Below are 12,515 nucleotides of genomic sequence, written 5' to 3'. Positions count from 1 at the left end.
TACAGAAGCGCCGAGGTCGTTTCTTCAGTCTTGGGACTTACATCTTTCAACTGACAGCACACTGTGTTGATTTCACACAGAGCTTCCGGCACATCGCGTTTGTTGTTTATATCATACGCATGCGCACACGTCTCACAAGATTTTCCTTATATCAATAACCTCGCATGTGATTGGAGGAGCCCGACAGGCTTCTCGCCTTCGTCCAATCATGTGCGAGGTCATGGTCACGGCTCACACAGCAGTGTCGACAAGCGTAACAGACGTTTGGTTTGGTGTTTGTAACTCTCCAAGAAGAGCAGACGGGTGCACAATCCCAAGATTGCGGTAAGAATAATTTTATGTATAAGCATATTTTTTGAAGTAGCCCAAGCTGTGTGTTTTATAACTAAGAGGTGTTTTTTGTCTTGTAATTTACAGGAGGCTGTACGGCGTCTCTGAGGCACACTGCAGGCGCTATGAACCAGAGCAAAGGTAACGTTACGATTTAAAGAATATGTTTTTATTCCTGTATAAGGAAATAGATACGTTAATAGATCCGAGCTTAAACCCACACATTTTGTTTTCACAGACTAACGTCGTCTCATAACAAAGCCGTGACCTCCGATTTGCTTGGGGCTAACGTATTTCAGCAAGTCCAGATTTACTGCTGAGAATGACGACATTGTTTGTAAGTGTATAACTTCTAATGTTTTTCCTCATTTCTTGTTTAATTGTACCGTGACTCTTTTTATTAATACCAGTCTCATTTAATTGTTTTCCAGCTGCCCGTAAGACGTATTATGAGTCGGTACGCCGGAGTTTCAGATACAAACAACCTGAACTCGCATCGCAGGCGGAAAATGCGAAAAGTTTAGCTCGGAGTCGATTCAGAAGAAAAATGGTAAGATTTATTATATTAGATCAGTTTTTTGTCAATGTGAGTATTTTTCAGGTCACTTATTGTCCTTATTGATTGTATTACAGTTGCTGGAAGCGAGACGAAGTGTGTTGGCTGAGGATGAGATGGACATTTGGAAGTGCGCCACCATAGATCTCATATCTGATGAGGAATACGGCATTGTTGGCGGGGTGTCTGGATGGATTGTGCGGCCACCGCCCTCTCGCAGCCTGGAACTCTCCGAGCTCTGTGCCACGCTGCAATCCAGATTAGAGGCGATACCAAAGTACCGGGCAACTCACCATATACGCGTGAAAAAGTGACTTTTTTTACAACGTTTTTGAGGTTTTTTTCAACACTTTGAAAAAGATTTTTAGGGATCTTTCCCGAACATCTTAGGCACTTTTTGACGTGTTTGGAGTACAATATAAGAGACATTATGCTGCTTTGTACATAGTTGTGTGTTTATAAATAAAGCTCTTTCTTTGAATAAACAGCTGTGTGTTTATAAATAAACCTCTTTGTTTTCTCTTATATTCCTTGATGTTGTGAAAAATGTAGTACATAGCACAATGACATTAATATATAAAAAATGATAACATAAATTATTTATTATTATTATTATTGGGGTTTACATTTATAATGAGCCAGGGTGCCCAATAACCCCCCTCTTTAGAGTAACGGCCCGACTTGAATTTACTCACTCGGTATTGGCTGAAGCCACTACTTTTAAACAAGAAAAATCCCTTGTGATTGGCTTGAAGTCATCTGCCAACCATTCACGGGGGATTTTACTTGTTTAAAAGTTGTGGCTTCAGCCAATACTGAGTGATTACATTCAAGTGGGCCATTACTCTAGTTTTGCTGCTATTCACATGCTAATTAGGCCAGAGACGCTCTAACTGGCCGGCAGAGGTTTCGCTGCTATTCATATGCTAATTAGAGGCATCGCACCCGCGCGGGGCTCTCCACCTACGTCATGGTTCGTTTATGACAATTTGTGACACAGACAAACGCGAAGCTCGCTGCTGGTAAATTGAGGAAAGCTGCCGAAAATTCGGGAGATTTTCGGGAGCCTACAGGCGCTTACGGGGACGAAAATCCCACTTTTCATGCAGTGAAATGTATTTACTGAGCATTGTGATTTAGTAAAAGGACAGAATGCAACTATACACCGAAATAGAAGTCTGACGAATAAATTGGCACACGTTAAAGCCACTATAAAGATTTCTTTGGCTGTATTATAAGAAAGGCTTGCCAGATTTTAAACAGGTTGTTGCACAGCAAAACATTTTAGTTAAAGGGTTTAAAGTGCTTAAAATGCATTGTATACATGAGTGAAGTGAAGTGAAGTGAGTATTTGCCAATGTATGGTAACCCATACTTGGAATGTGACCTCTGCATTTAACCCATCCAGTGAATAGTGAACACACGCACTGCAAGTCGTGAACACACAAACACCCGGAGCAGTGGGCTTTCATCTACTAAACACAAAGGAAAACATTTTGAGGAGTCTTTGTAACCAGGCAGATTTGGGGCACCATTGACTTCCATAGTAGGGAGAAATAATATATGGAAGTAAATGGTGCCCCAGATCTGCTTGGTTATAAACATTGCTCAAAATATCTTCCTTTGTGTTCATCAGAACAAAGAAATTGATACAGGTTAAGGGTAAGGAAAATAATTTTCCGGTAAACCATCCCTTTAAAATTTACAAACAGACTTTTTGTGCTGAAACACACTCACACACTCGTGCAATTAACACGGGGTCCGTCTGGGACCTTTACACTGATGAAATATTTCAGAGTTAATCAGACTTTGTAAACACTGATTTGTATTGACTTCTCTTCTGTGAACTGATGTTTCCTCATTAAAAAGCAGATTAGCAGCCCGAGCAGGGGGGCTAAATGCTCAGGACTGCTAATTCAACAGGAAACAGTATTTAAAGTATGCATGTCCATTAAACCAAGCTCCAATATTCATTAGTCAGGTAATCTCCAGAAGCCATTAGGGTCTTCGGATTGGGAGGACTCGGTGTGTGCGGAATGGGGAAGTGCGAGGAGATGCCGGTTGATTCTCATGAGAGCTGAGGGGGTTGAGTGGTCTTAACCGACTGGGAATGTTTAGGTGGAAAAACCTTGCCAATCTAATATAATGCAGGTGCTTTCCTCCCAGTAGCTGAATGCCAATGGCCCGAGAGCTGTGTCCAGGTTATCAACACAATGAAAAGGAGGGTGCGCATGTGTGTGTTTTAGCCGACAGAATAGAGTGATGTGATTTGAGTTAGGTGGCAGTCGATTAGTGCAATGTCCATTGTCTATCACTCAAGCGCCCGCCGAGAGGTTTCAAACAAGATATAAAATGTCCCAGGCGCTTTCTTGAACTGCCTATCTTCATACTAATCCTACACTTGCCAATAGAGCTCATTATGGCTACACATGACCTTGGACTGACCTTATGCTACATGATTTTTTTTGGCTTTCTGTGGTTGTGTCCCCCACCTATATTTTGCCAACGCCTGGCTGTGAGTGGCTCAATTGGGAGATGATAGATGCAGGTTGTCAGGTGGCATTGGAGCAGTGCCACCGGAATGCCAGCTGCCAGTGATCTGAGTGGCTGTGGCGCCCGAGCCGCCGCCTCTCCCGGCAGCCCGAGCCGAACCACAGTCGTGACACCATTGCACTCTTTTCCACTCCCTCCTCGAAAAAAAACAGCCAGTCTGGAAGTCAATAAATGTCCAGCTGGATGGGTTGTTTTTGGAAACTGCCAAGAGTTTTATTGGCTAATGGGATGAAACATACCAATATGTCAAACTCCCACCTTTAGGCCGAGCTATTTTTCGCTTTCTGTAAATGCATTGCTATTCCTCCTAGCTTTGTTTGCCTCATTGTTAGGGCAACATGTTAAATGCTCCCTAATTTGTAAGTCGCTTCGGATAAAAGCATCTGCTCAATAAATTAAAGTAAATGGATTTTCGATTATCATAAATTGTCATATCGTCATAAATCGTCGATTATCAAAATCTTTTAGCTGAGGGAAGGTGAAAGCCAACCTTGAATGGTCCTCTTGAAAAAGGCCTTGCAGGCCTCGCAGGAGGCAACGCCGTAGTGGTAACCAGACGCGATGTCTCCGCACACCAGACACAGGCGTTTGGGCATGGAGTTGAGCATGTACTCGCATTTGATCTGTGAGTCCTCTGTGATGGTGCTGGAACAGTCCTCATAGCGTTTAGCTCCGGCCCCGTTGGGACCCAGAGCACCTGTTGGGCCGTAAAGAGTGGGCGAGTCCAAACCGTTCTGGTGGCCGTTCATGGTGGAGCTGTAGCTACCGCTGGCGTCTGAAGAGCCACCGGGGCTGTGGTGATTTACGCTGTCCGTCAGTGAGGCGGGGCTGGAAGGTTCCGTCTTGATGTAGGAGGGGCAATTCGACTCAATGTGGCGGTCCTTGCTGGACATTCTGCAGAGCAGCCTACAAGGACAAAGAGGGATATAAATGATTTTGTCTGAAAGAGCAAACTTTAACATAACCTATAATTTATAAGCATGCAACCTTAAAATATATTGCTGATGTATGTTGCATAACAGCGAACTGAAGATTATTGAGACATAAAACCCTAGCGGCTTTAGAATAGTATCCCTCAGTTTTGCACATGGGTCCATTTCAGCATTCAGGAGAACAGAGGAATCAGCAGCTAAAAAAAGCTCCGGATTGTGAATTCAGAAATGCGTTTTTTTAGCATGTTAATGATTTCTCTGAGAGCCAACATAAGAGGAGAGGCTTATGAGAGCCGGTGTGCCACCGTCCCTTGGGTCTCACTAAAGTGTCTGAGTGCTTGTATATCTACATGGCTGTAAGGAGGAGAGCTAACACTGCCGTTCTAGTATAGTGTGCAGGCAATTGAACCTGAAAGAAATGTGGTATAACCGACTCAGTTATGTCGTAATAGCTACAGATGTTATCATAATGTTTTTGGACACTAAAACCAAAAAAGCCTATATTCAGCTTCGCCACTATTTTTTAATAGAGTTCAATGCTTTCCTAGAATTTGTGTTTAAGTACATATTATGACTATATGACCTGTTATTGCCCCCTAAGACGAATCGCTTGGTTGTTTAAATTTTTATTAATTTTGTAAATCTGCTAAATGCTTACACTGTAATTTTTGGCCGCCTTTATTTTTTTTTTTTAATTTATTAGATTTTTTGGTCAACAAAAAATTTCCATTTGCATCATTTTGCACATGAAAACATAAAAACGTATAAGTACATACATACAATTATGCATATACACATTCAAAAGCATTCAAAAAGAAAGAAAGAAAAAAAAGAATATTAATAAAAAAATAAAAATAAAAAAAAAATTCCATTACACTTTTATTGACCAAAAGGTGTAGGCTGAAGCAAAAGCTTATTAAGCCCACCCTTAACTCCATACAAGCAGCAGTAATTTTTATTATTTAATATGGCGAAATAAAATATTTTCAGTATATATTTAGAAGTACATGCATTATCATTATTATTGTTATTATTTTCACTATTAATTTGATCATCGCTATTCAATATATCTTTTCAATACCAATCCTTTATAAAGTATTTTAAATTGTATTAATGACCTGACCTTTTTTAACTCATCCGGGAAGCTATTCCAAAGCTGAACACCTTTATTTGATGGACAGTTTCTTCTTAAATTTGTTCTACAATATGGTATATTAAACATATAAGCCCCTCTTAGATCATAAATACTGTCTCTCAAGCTAAACATAGCTTGCAAGGACTGAGGGAGAGTATGTTGTCTTGCCTTATATACAAGTTTAGCTGTATACAAATCTACCAAATCATAGAATTTTAATGTTTTTAACTGAATAAACAAAGGATTCGTTGGAGAATTATATGAAGAATGTGTAATTATTCTGATAACCTTTTTTTTGTAGTAGAAAAACTGGAGTAGTTCTAACTTTATAAGTATTCCCCCAGATTTCTATTCCATATGTTAAATATGGAGTGATGAGAGAACTGTACAATATATATATAATGCACTTTTATTCAAAATGTATTGCAATTTATATAAAATTGCAATTATTTTTGATATTTTCTGTTGAACATTTTGTATATGGTATGTCCATGCCATTTTATTTACAATAATCACTCCTAAAAACTTAATGTAATTAACTCTTTCTAACAAATGATTGTCAATTTTAATATTAATATCATTTTCTATCAATTTATTATGAAATACCATAAATATTGTTTTAGATAAATTCAAAGATAATTTATTTAAGTCAAACCAACTCTTTAATTTGTACAGTTCCCTCTCCACTACCATTACCAACTCTTCCAGATTTTGACCCGAGCAATAAACAAATTTAAATAAATTTTAATCATTTTAATACTATTTTATTTTTAAAAAATGATTTTACATTAGTGAAACTCGACAAAATAAGTGAAGAAATTTCAGAAAGTTGAAAAGTGTAAAAAGTCGTTCAATACAAATGCCAAATTCTTTTATGTGAATATGACTTTCCGGTCCTTCCCGTTTACTTCATACAGTGCAACTTTTCATGTCGTTTTATGTATTGGTTTCTCTTTTTTTTCCCTGTTTTTTTATACCATTGTTCCTTGGGTTTGAGGTTGAAACAACTTTTTGTTACATTAAATGACATCTTAACCCATACCCCAATTCTAACTCCAAGGGACCATGGTTCAAACATAGGCAAAACATGGAAAAACCTAAAGGCGGGGTGCATGTTTTTTGAGAAACGCTTTGGAAAAGGGAGTCGGGCCGAGTACCAAAACACACTTGTAGCCAATCAGCAGTAAGGGGACTGTCTACTAACCGACATCACTGCCTGGGTCATGTATGTGTGGGACGGGTCTTTAAAAACAAGGTCCAGATTCTATTGGGGTAGGGGTGTGTTTGTTTAGGTGATTTCAAATGTCAACATTGGCTTTCAGAAATCGTGCACCCCGCCTTTAAATGACATCCTAAAGCAAATCCCAAATCTTACTCCAAACCCAAGCCAAAATGGTTTAAAAAACAGGGAAAAAGAGTAACATATCATATGCACGCAAAATTGGAATTTGGCGTATGTATTGCACCACTTTCACATTGCGTGCTATTTATACGCATTGCAAGTGTAGGACCTGTCATGTTATTGCCCCTTAAGACGAATCGCTGGATTGTTTTAATTTTTATTAATTTTGTAAATCTGCTTACACTGTCATTTTTGCCACCTTTTAATTTTTAAGTAAAGCCAAATCATTTCACTACTATTTAATTTTTTTTAAATGTTTTTACATTACTGCAACTCGACAAAAAAAGTTAAGAAATTCAGAAAGTTCATCAACTCACCCAGCCCATTCTCATGAAATGTGAATAAATAGCACGCAGTGTGAAAAATCGTGCAATACATACGGCAAATTTCAAATTTGTGTGCATATGATCTGCCAGTCCTTCCTGTTTACTTAATACAGCGCATCTTTTGTGTCGGTTTATGTATTTTTTTTCTGTTTTTTTCTGTTTTTTAAACCATTGTTCCTTGGGTTTGGGGTTGGAACAACGTTTGGTTACATTAAATGACATCTTAACCCATACCCCAATGATAACTACAACTCCAAGCGACCATGGTTCAAAAATAGACAAAACATGGAAAAACATATATATTAAAGGTGGGGTGCACGATTTTTGAGAAACACTTGTAGTCAATCATCAGTAAGGGGCGTGTCTACTAACCAACATCGTTGCCTGGGTCGTGTATGTGTGGGGTGGGTCTATCAAAAGAAGGTACATATTCTAATGGGGTTGAGGCGTGTTTGTTTAGGTAATTTCAAATGTCAACATTGGCTTTCAGAGATCGTGCACCCCGCCTTTAAATTACATCTTAAAGCAAATTTTAAATTTTACCCCAAACCCAAGCGAAAATGGTTTAAAAAACAGGACAAAAGAGAAACCAATACAGAAAACGACATGAAAAGATGCGCTGTATTAAGTGAACAGGAAGGACTGGTGTATCACATGCACATATAATTTAAATTTTGGAGTATGTATTGCTTGACTTTTCACACTGCGTGCTATTTATATGCATTTCATGAGAATGGGTTGACTCGAGTGGCTACCGGTGACTTTTTTTTCGAGGACGCTCAATGCGAAGTTCGTCACAACGTATATGTAGCCCGTCATGTGTGTGGTTCCTTTTTGGAAAAATATGTGTTCTGCCCCTCGATAGATCATGTGTGCATCACGTGTTTTGTCAAAATAAGTGCCTGCTGCAGATGTGTCTAAAGGGTTTATGATAAAAGAGAATTTTGCGTGCAAGATACTCACATAATCTCTGCATAATCAGAGTTTAATGTTAAGGGAGTGTCTTGCGTGTATTTTGTGAACGTGAGCGTCTCTTTTATTATAAACGGTTTTGACGCGTGTGCAGCAGGCACTTATTTTGACGAAACACGTGATGCACACAGGATCTCTCGAGTGCAGAACACATATTTTGAAAAAAGGAACCACATACATGACACTCCGAACACTTATTTTGAATTGGCGCCCCTCAGATGAGCAGTCACATAAATTTGATGTAAATATGACACACAGCATGCTATCCAATTTATTTCAAATACTTTGTTGTTCAGATAAGTGTAAGAATTTAATGCACCAAAGCATAAAAAACCCATACATAGGATATTTTGTTCACTTTCTTTGCCCCTCGGCATTTATTTTGACCCTGCCTAGAATTAAACCAAAGCTTTGATCTACCAACACTTCAAAAAAGGTTCACTGCAGACTTCCATAAATATACCTTGTCGTTTCCCTGCATCACCAAAATTGTCCATCTTTACAAAAAAGTGCTAAAAGCCATTCCTTGAGATTGTGAATCAAGAGGTGGGAAGCGGTGATCAAATGCATCATGACAGACGAGCGTCCGCGGGGCAGAAGGGAGAGGGACAGTGCGCGGAGCCCAGTGCCATCACTCACTTTCCAGTCAATATCAACTTGTTCTACATGACTCTAATCAGTGCGGAGGCGCAAAGCAGTTCCATCATCCTAGCCCATGGCCAGCACCGTACACACACTCGCACACGCATCGACGGACAGGAAAACAGGCAGGAGCGCGCAAACGTCCAGTATCAATCCGGTAACGCAAACAGACACCCACGCAGCCAAAAGCAGAGACACTTCAAAGCTAAACAAAAGAGCAGGCCGGACACCCCGCCCCACATCGCTCAATACCACCAACCCATTTAGTTCAAAGCTCTCCCAGTCTCCCTACCCCCACACATACACAGCCCTGGGAGAGTGGCCTATTAATGAGAGCTGTAATTAATAGATATCTCTTCTCTGTCTTACAGAAGGCTTCAAGGCCTGCAAGAGTGGATTAACTATTTCCCCTGTCAACAATCGTGAAGACCCGGAGCTGGGCCCTGCAGGGCGTAGAGGGGGTGGAGGTCGGCACTTCAGTAGAGCGCCGCCAATTAACTCTTCCTGAATATCTACATTCAGCACAATGCGATTGTGTTTGTTTCTCTAAAATCCTCAAAGGTTTTGGGGGGGTTGTGATTTTAAACACACAACCACACAGACCGTGCTTAAATCGACTCGAGTAGGTTAGCGCTAAGATGCGTTAAAAATGAGAAACAAAGTGGTTATACACAAAGTGGTTGAAAATCACATTGGATTTATATTGACATATCGGACGGTTGGAGATGAAGGGGGACAAATAAAATAGCCAGTCTGAGGGACCACACAAAGGTCTTTTTAATTAAGGAAGCCCGTTTCTAAATGAGGGCTCTAAAATCCGGTCAGCTTGTAAAAGGTGACTTCTTCTGAGGCCCATAAAGCAAGGGAATGAGAAAGAGAGAGAGATTTAAAGAGAGAGTTTTAAAGAAACCAGACCACCTTATAATTCGAAGGGTTTCTGGAAAAAATGATAAGAAAAAAGGAATTTTTTGATATATGCGTCATATAGATTTATTTTAGTACTTTTAAAATTCAAGTGTATTACTTTTGTGACTGGGAAAATGGTTTCACTATTTTTGCAATTCTGCGTGCAGGTATTTCACCGTCAAATATTGAATTACTATAATATAAAATAAAATATATTATTGCACTGGTAAATTACCAGTTCAAATGAAACAAAATGCAGAATTGAAAGTTTTAGACATTAATGCACCCTCGGTGTAAAAGCTCAAAGCAAAATTTGCTGAGTCAAAGCACCTGTTACCTTGAATTGCAATCGATTATGAAAAAGCTTCTATTACGGTTCTACTGATGCATCGCCGATACGAACACACATTCACGTGCACGCTCACCGGCAGGTGTCTTGTGTGCTGAGGGGCACGACTGTATTCTGGAACATTCCAGTAATGTCAAGGATTCATGTTGTGTATTTATACACAGCGTAAAGCCGGTTAAAATCTGTGAAAACACAAGCACTGGAGGCTGTTTATACCCAACAGTATAAGGATGTTTATATAACATATTCTCTCATTCTATTTAGGGTAAAGAGACAAACTGGTTTCTTATGTGACGGCTGAGAAACCAAGAGCAACAAAAGTAAAAAAAAATAACAAAAGAGGACGGGCCCAGCATTGTAGGGGTCCCCCATTCTTTACAGCGCACTCTTAAGGCTCTCAACAGGAGACACCCTGCTCTATAACTTTGACTGAAAGTTATTAGTGTTCCCTTTCTCTCCTGCTCTTTGAAATTCTATGACTCTATTAATCCGAACCTGCAATATTCACAACCATCCATAAATTCAATTGTCAGACGGTGGATTTTTATTCCAGCCCACACTTGAATCCAAAATTAGAGGCAGTAAAATTCACATTAGCTTTAAGAAAAATGGAATTCTAAAGCCTATATTTTAGAAGAAAAGAAAGCCCTTTCTGACAGAGAACAGACTATTTGAGAGGTAATGATTTTATCTGTTTTTACCACTGCCTGGCGCCGAGCTTCAATCCCCCAGTGTGTCATTAACAAAAGAAGTTCTTATGCAGAAGAGCTGTGAATTTAGTTTAAGCTTATGAATGGAAATAATAATTGTCAAGTGAAAGGATATAAAAAGGCAGGTGATATTCTGCCAAGAGACAAGATAAAAAATACTGCCGATAAGACATAATCGGTTGTTCTTTATTGTTAGGGACATAACTGTTATTCTACATTATAAATAGTACTTCAATTTCTCATAAATTTTACCTTACGGTTTTATCATGACAAAGTTGAAATTAGTGTGTAATGTCATCGAGACAAAATAAAAAGTAGAAACTGGAAAATAGCAAACACCTTTATCAGCCTATGTGGATCAGCAATATGAGGGGGATTGAAATGCATTATTTGCATAAAATGTTAATATAGATTCAGATGAATTAAAAAATATATAAAAATTGTCATTTTAACCCTGGTAATCTGTTTTAAGGACTTTCCATGACCTGGGAATAGTGTAGTCATATACATTCATAATGTAAATGCAATTCTGTACAGTTTTTTTTTTCATTTTTAAGCTTCTTTCTTTGATCCTTAATAATTATCAATAATAGTTGAAAAAAAAAGCATAAAAATTGGTGTGAAATACCACTAAAAACTTAAAATCATAGGGGAACCATTTTTATGTTGCAACATGATCTCATGGAAATCCGTGTTATACGGTAGTCATGGAAAATTTGATCACTTAATCTGTGTCCATGTTACGGAATTCAGCTTTGTTCCCGTGCCGGGAGCACGGATGCCTTTTCCGTGTCACTCCCACGGATTTCTCATGTCATTTTATGAATTGTTTTCTCGTTGTTTTTTCCTATTTTCAAATCATTGTCGCTTGGGGAGAATTTCTGTAAAGTAAATAAACAATGACTCCATAAGAACTCCTTTTTCAATATACGTTCAATATAACATTAACTTTATTTAATATTAACTTATTTAACACTGCCAATAGGTTTAAAAATTAAATAATTAAAATTATATATTTTTTGTTCTATTTACGTTTTAAAGTAATTTCTAATAAGTGAAATTAACTTTACTATTTAGTGCACTGATTTTGGATAATAAAGTTTATTATTAAATTGCTAAACACCCTGCCTCTATTACGTATATTTTTCACGTCATTTTAAGTGTTTGATCACCACGTTTAAGTGATCATTGCAAAAAATGTGTTTATGTATATACAGTATATTCTGTTTATGTTTGTACTATATTCTATGTACAAGTCACACTTCCGATTTGTGTCCAAACTTTTGACTGGTACTGTATATAGAATACATTACTGTAGTAGAATATACTGCAGTATATGTGTACTGTCCTACAGTGTAATATACACATAAAGATATTGGCCGATATATCGATATTTGTCTTTTTTATTCCCTAATAATAATTCCCTAATCGGCCCCGAAAAAAAACCCATATTTGTCGGGCTATAGTACAAAGAAGGAAATGGTATTTTTTGATCTTATTCGAACGTCAAATATTTAAACCTTCCATTTGTTTGCTTTTTATTGAAAGTTAAAAGTCTAAAGGGATCTGCGAGCAGAGAGATTATTGTTTTCTGTTTGTTTTTCTCTAGCTGTCTGCCCTCTCTTATTTTATGTGCTGAGGCAAAGCGTCACAAATCAGCAGGAAAACAATTTTGGAAAACACAGCCACTTGGCAATGACAA

General features: G+C 38.3%; 1 protein-coding gene and 1 long non-coding RNA gene across 9 annotated transcripts in view; one reads left to right on the top strand and one right to left on the bottom strand.

Moving 5' to 3' along the window:
- Positions 1 to 12,515, bottom strand: part of esrrga (estrogen-related receptor gamma a) — a 219,433-nt gene that overhangs the window by 75,809 nt on the left and 131,109 nt on the right. For all 8 annotated transcript variants that reach the window (XM_065288325.2, XM_065288322.2, XM_073812302.1 and 5 more), the window contains one exon: positions 3,930 to 4,345. In XM_065288325.2, the coding sequence (XP_065144397.1) occupies positions 3,930 to 4,332 (403 nt within the window). In that variant the 5' untranslated portion in view covers positions 4,333 to 4,345. The remainder of the gene's footprint in view (positions 1 to 3,929; positions 4,346 to 12,515) is intronic.
- LOC141280931 (uncharacterized) lies at positions 203 to 1,371 on the top strand. Its single transcript, XR_012335272.1, has 5 exons — positions 203 to 324; positions 418 to 471; positions 569 to 667; positions 762 to 880; positions 964 to 1,371. It is a non-coding gene; the product is annotated as an uncharacterized lncRNA (long non-coding RNA).

This window comes from Paramisgurnus dabryanus, chromosome 17 (genome assembly GCF_030506205.2).
Source record: "Paramisgurnus dabryanus chromosome 17, PD_genome_1.1, whole genome shotgun sequence".
Classification (NCBI taxonomy): Eukaryota; Metazoa; Chordata; class Actinopteri; order Cypriniformes; family Cobitidae; genus Paramisgurnus; species Paramisgurnus dabryanus.
The sequence above is the reverse complement of the archived record's forward strand: the minus strand, read 5'-3'. Positions and strand labels throughout refer to the sequence as shown.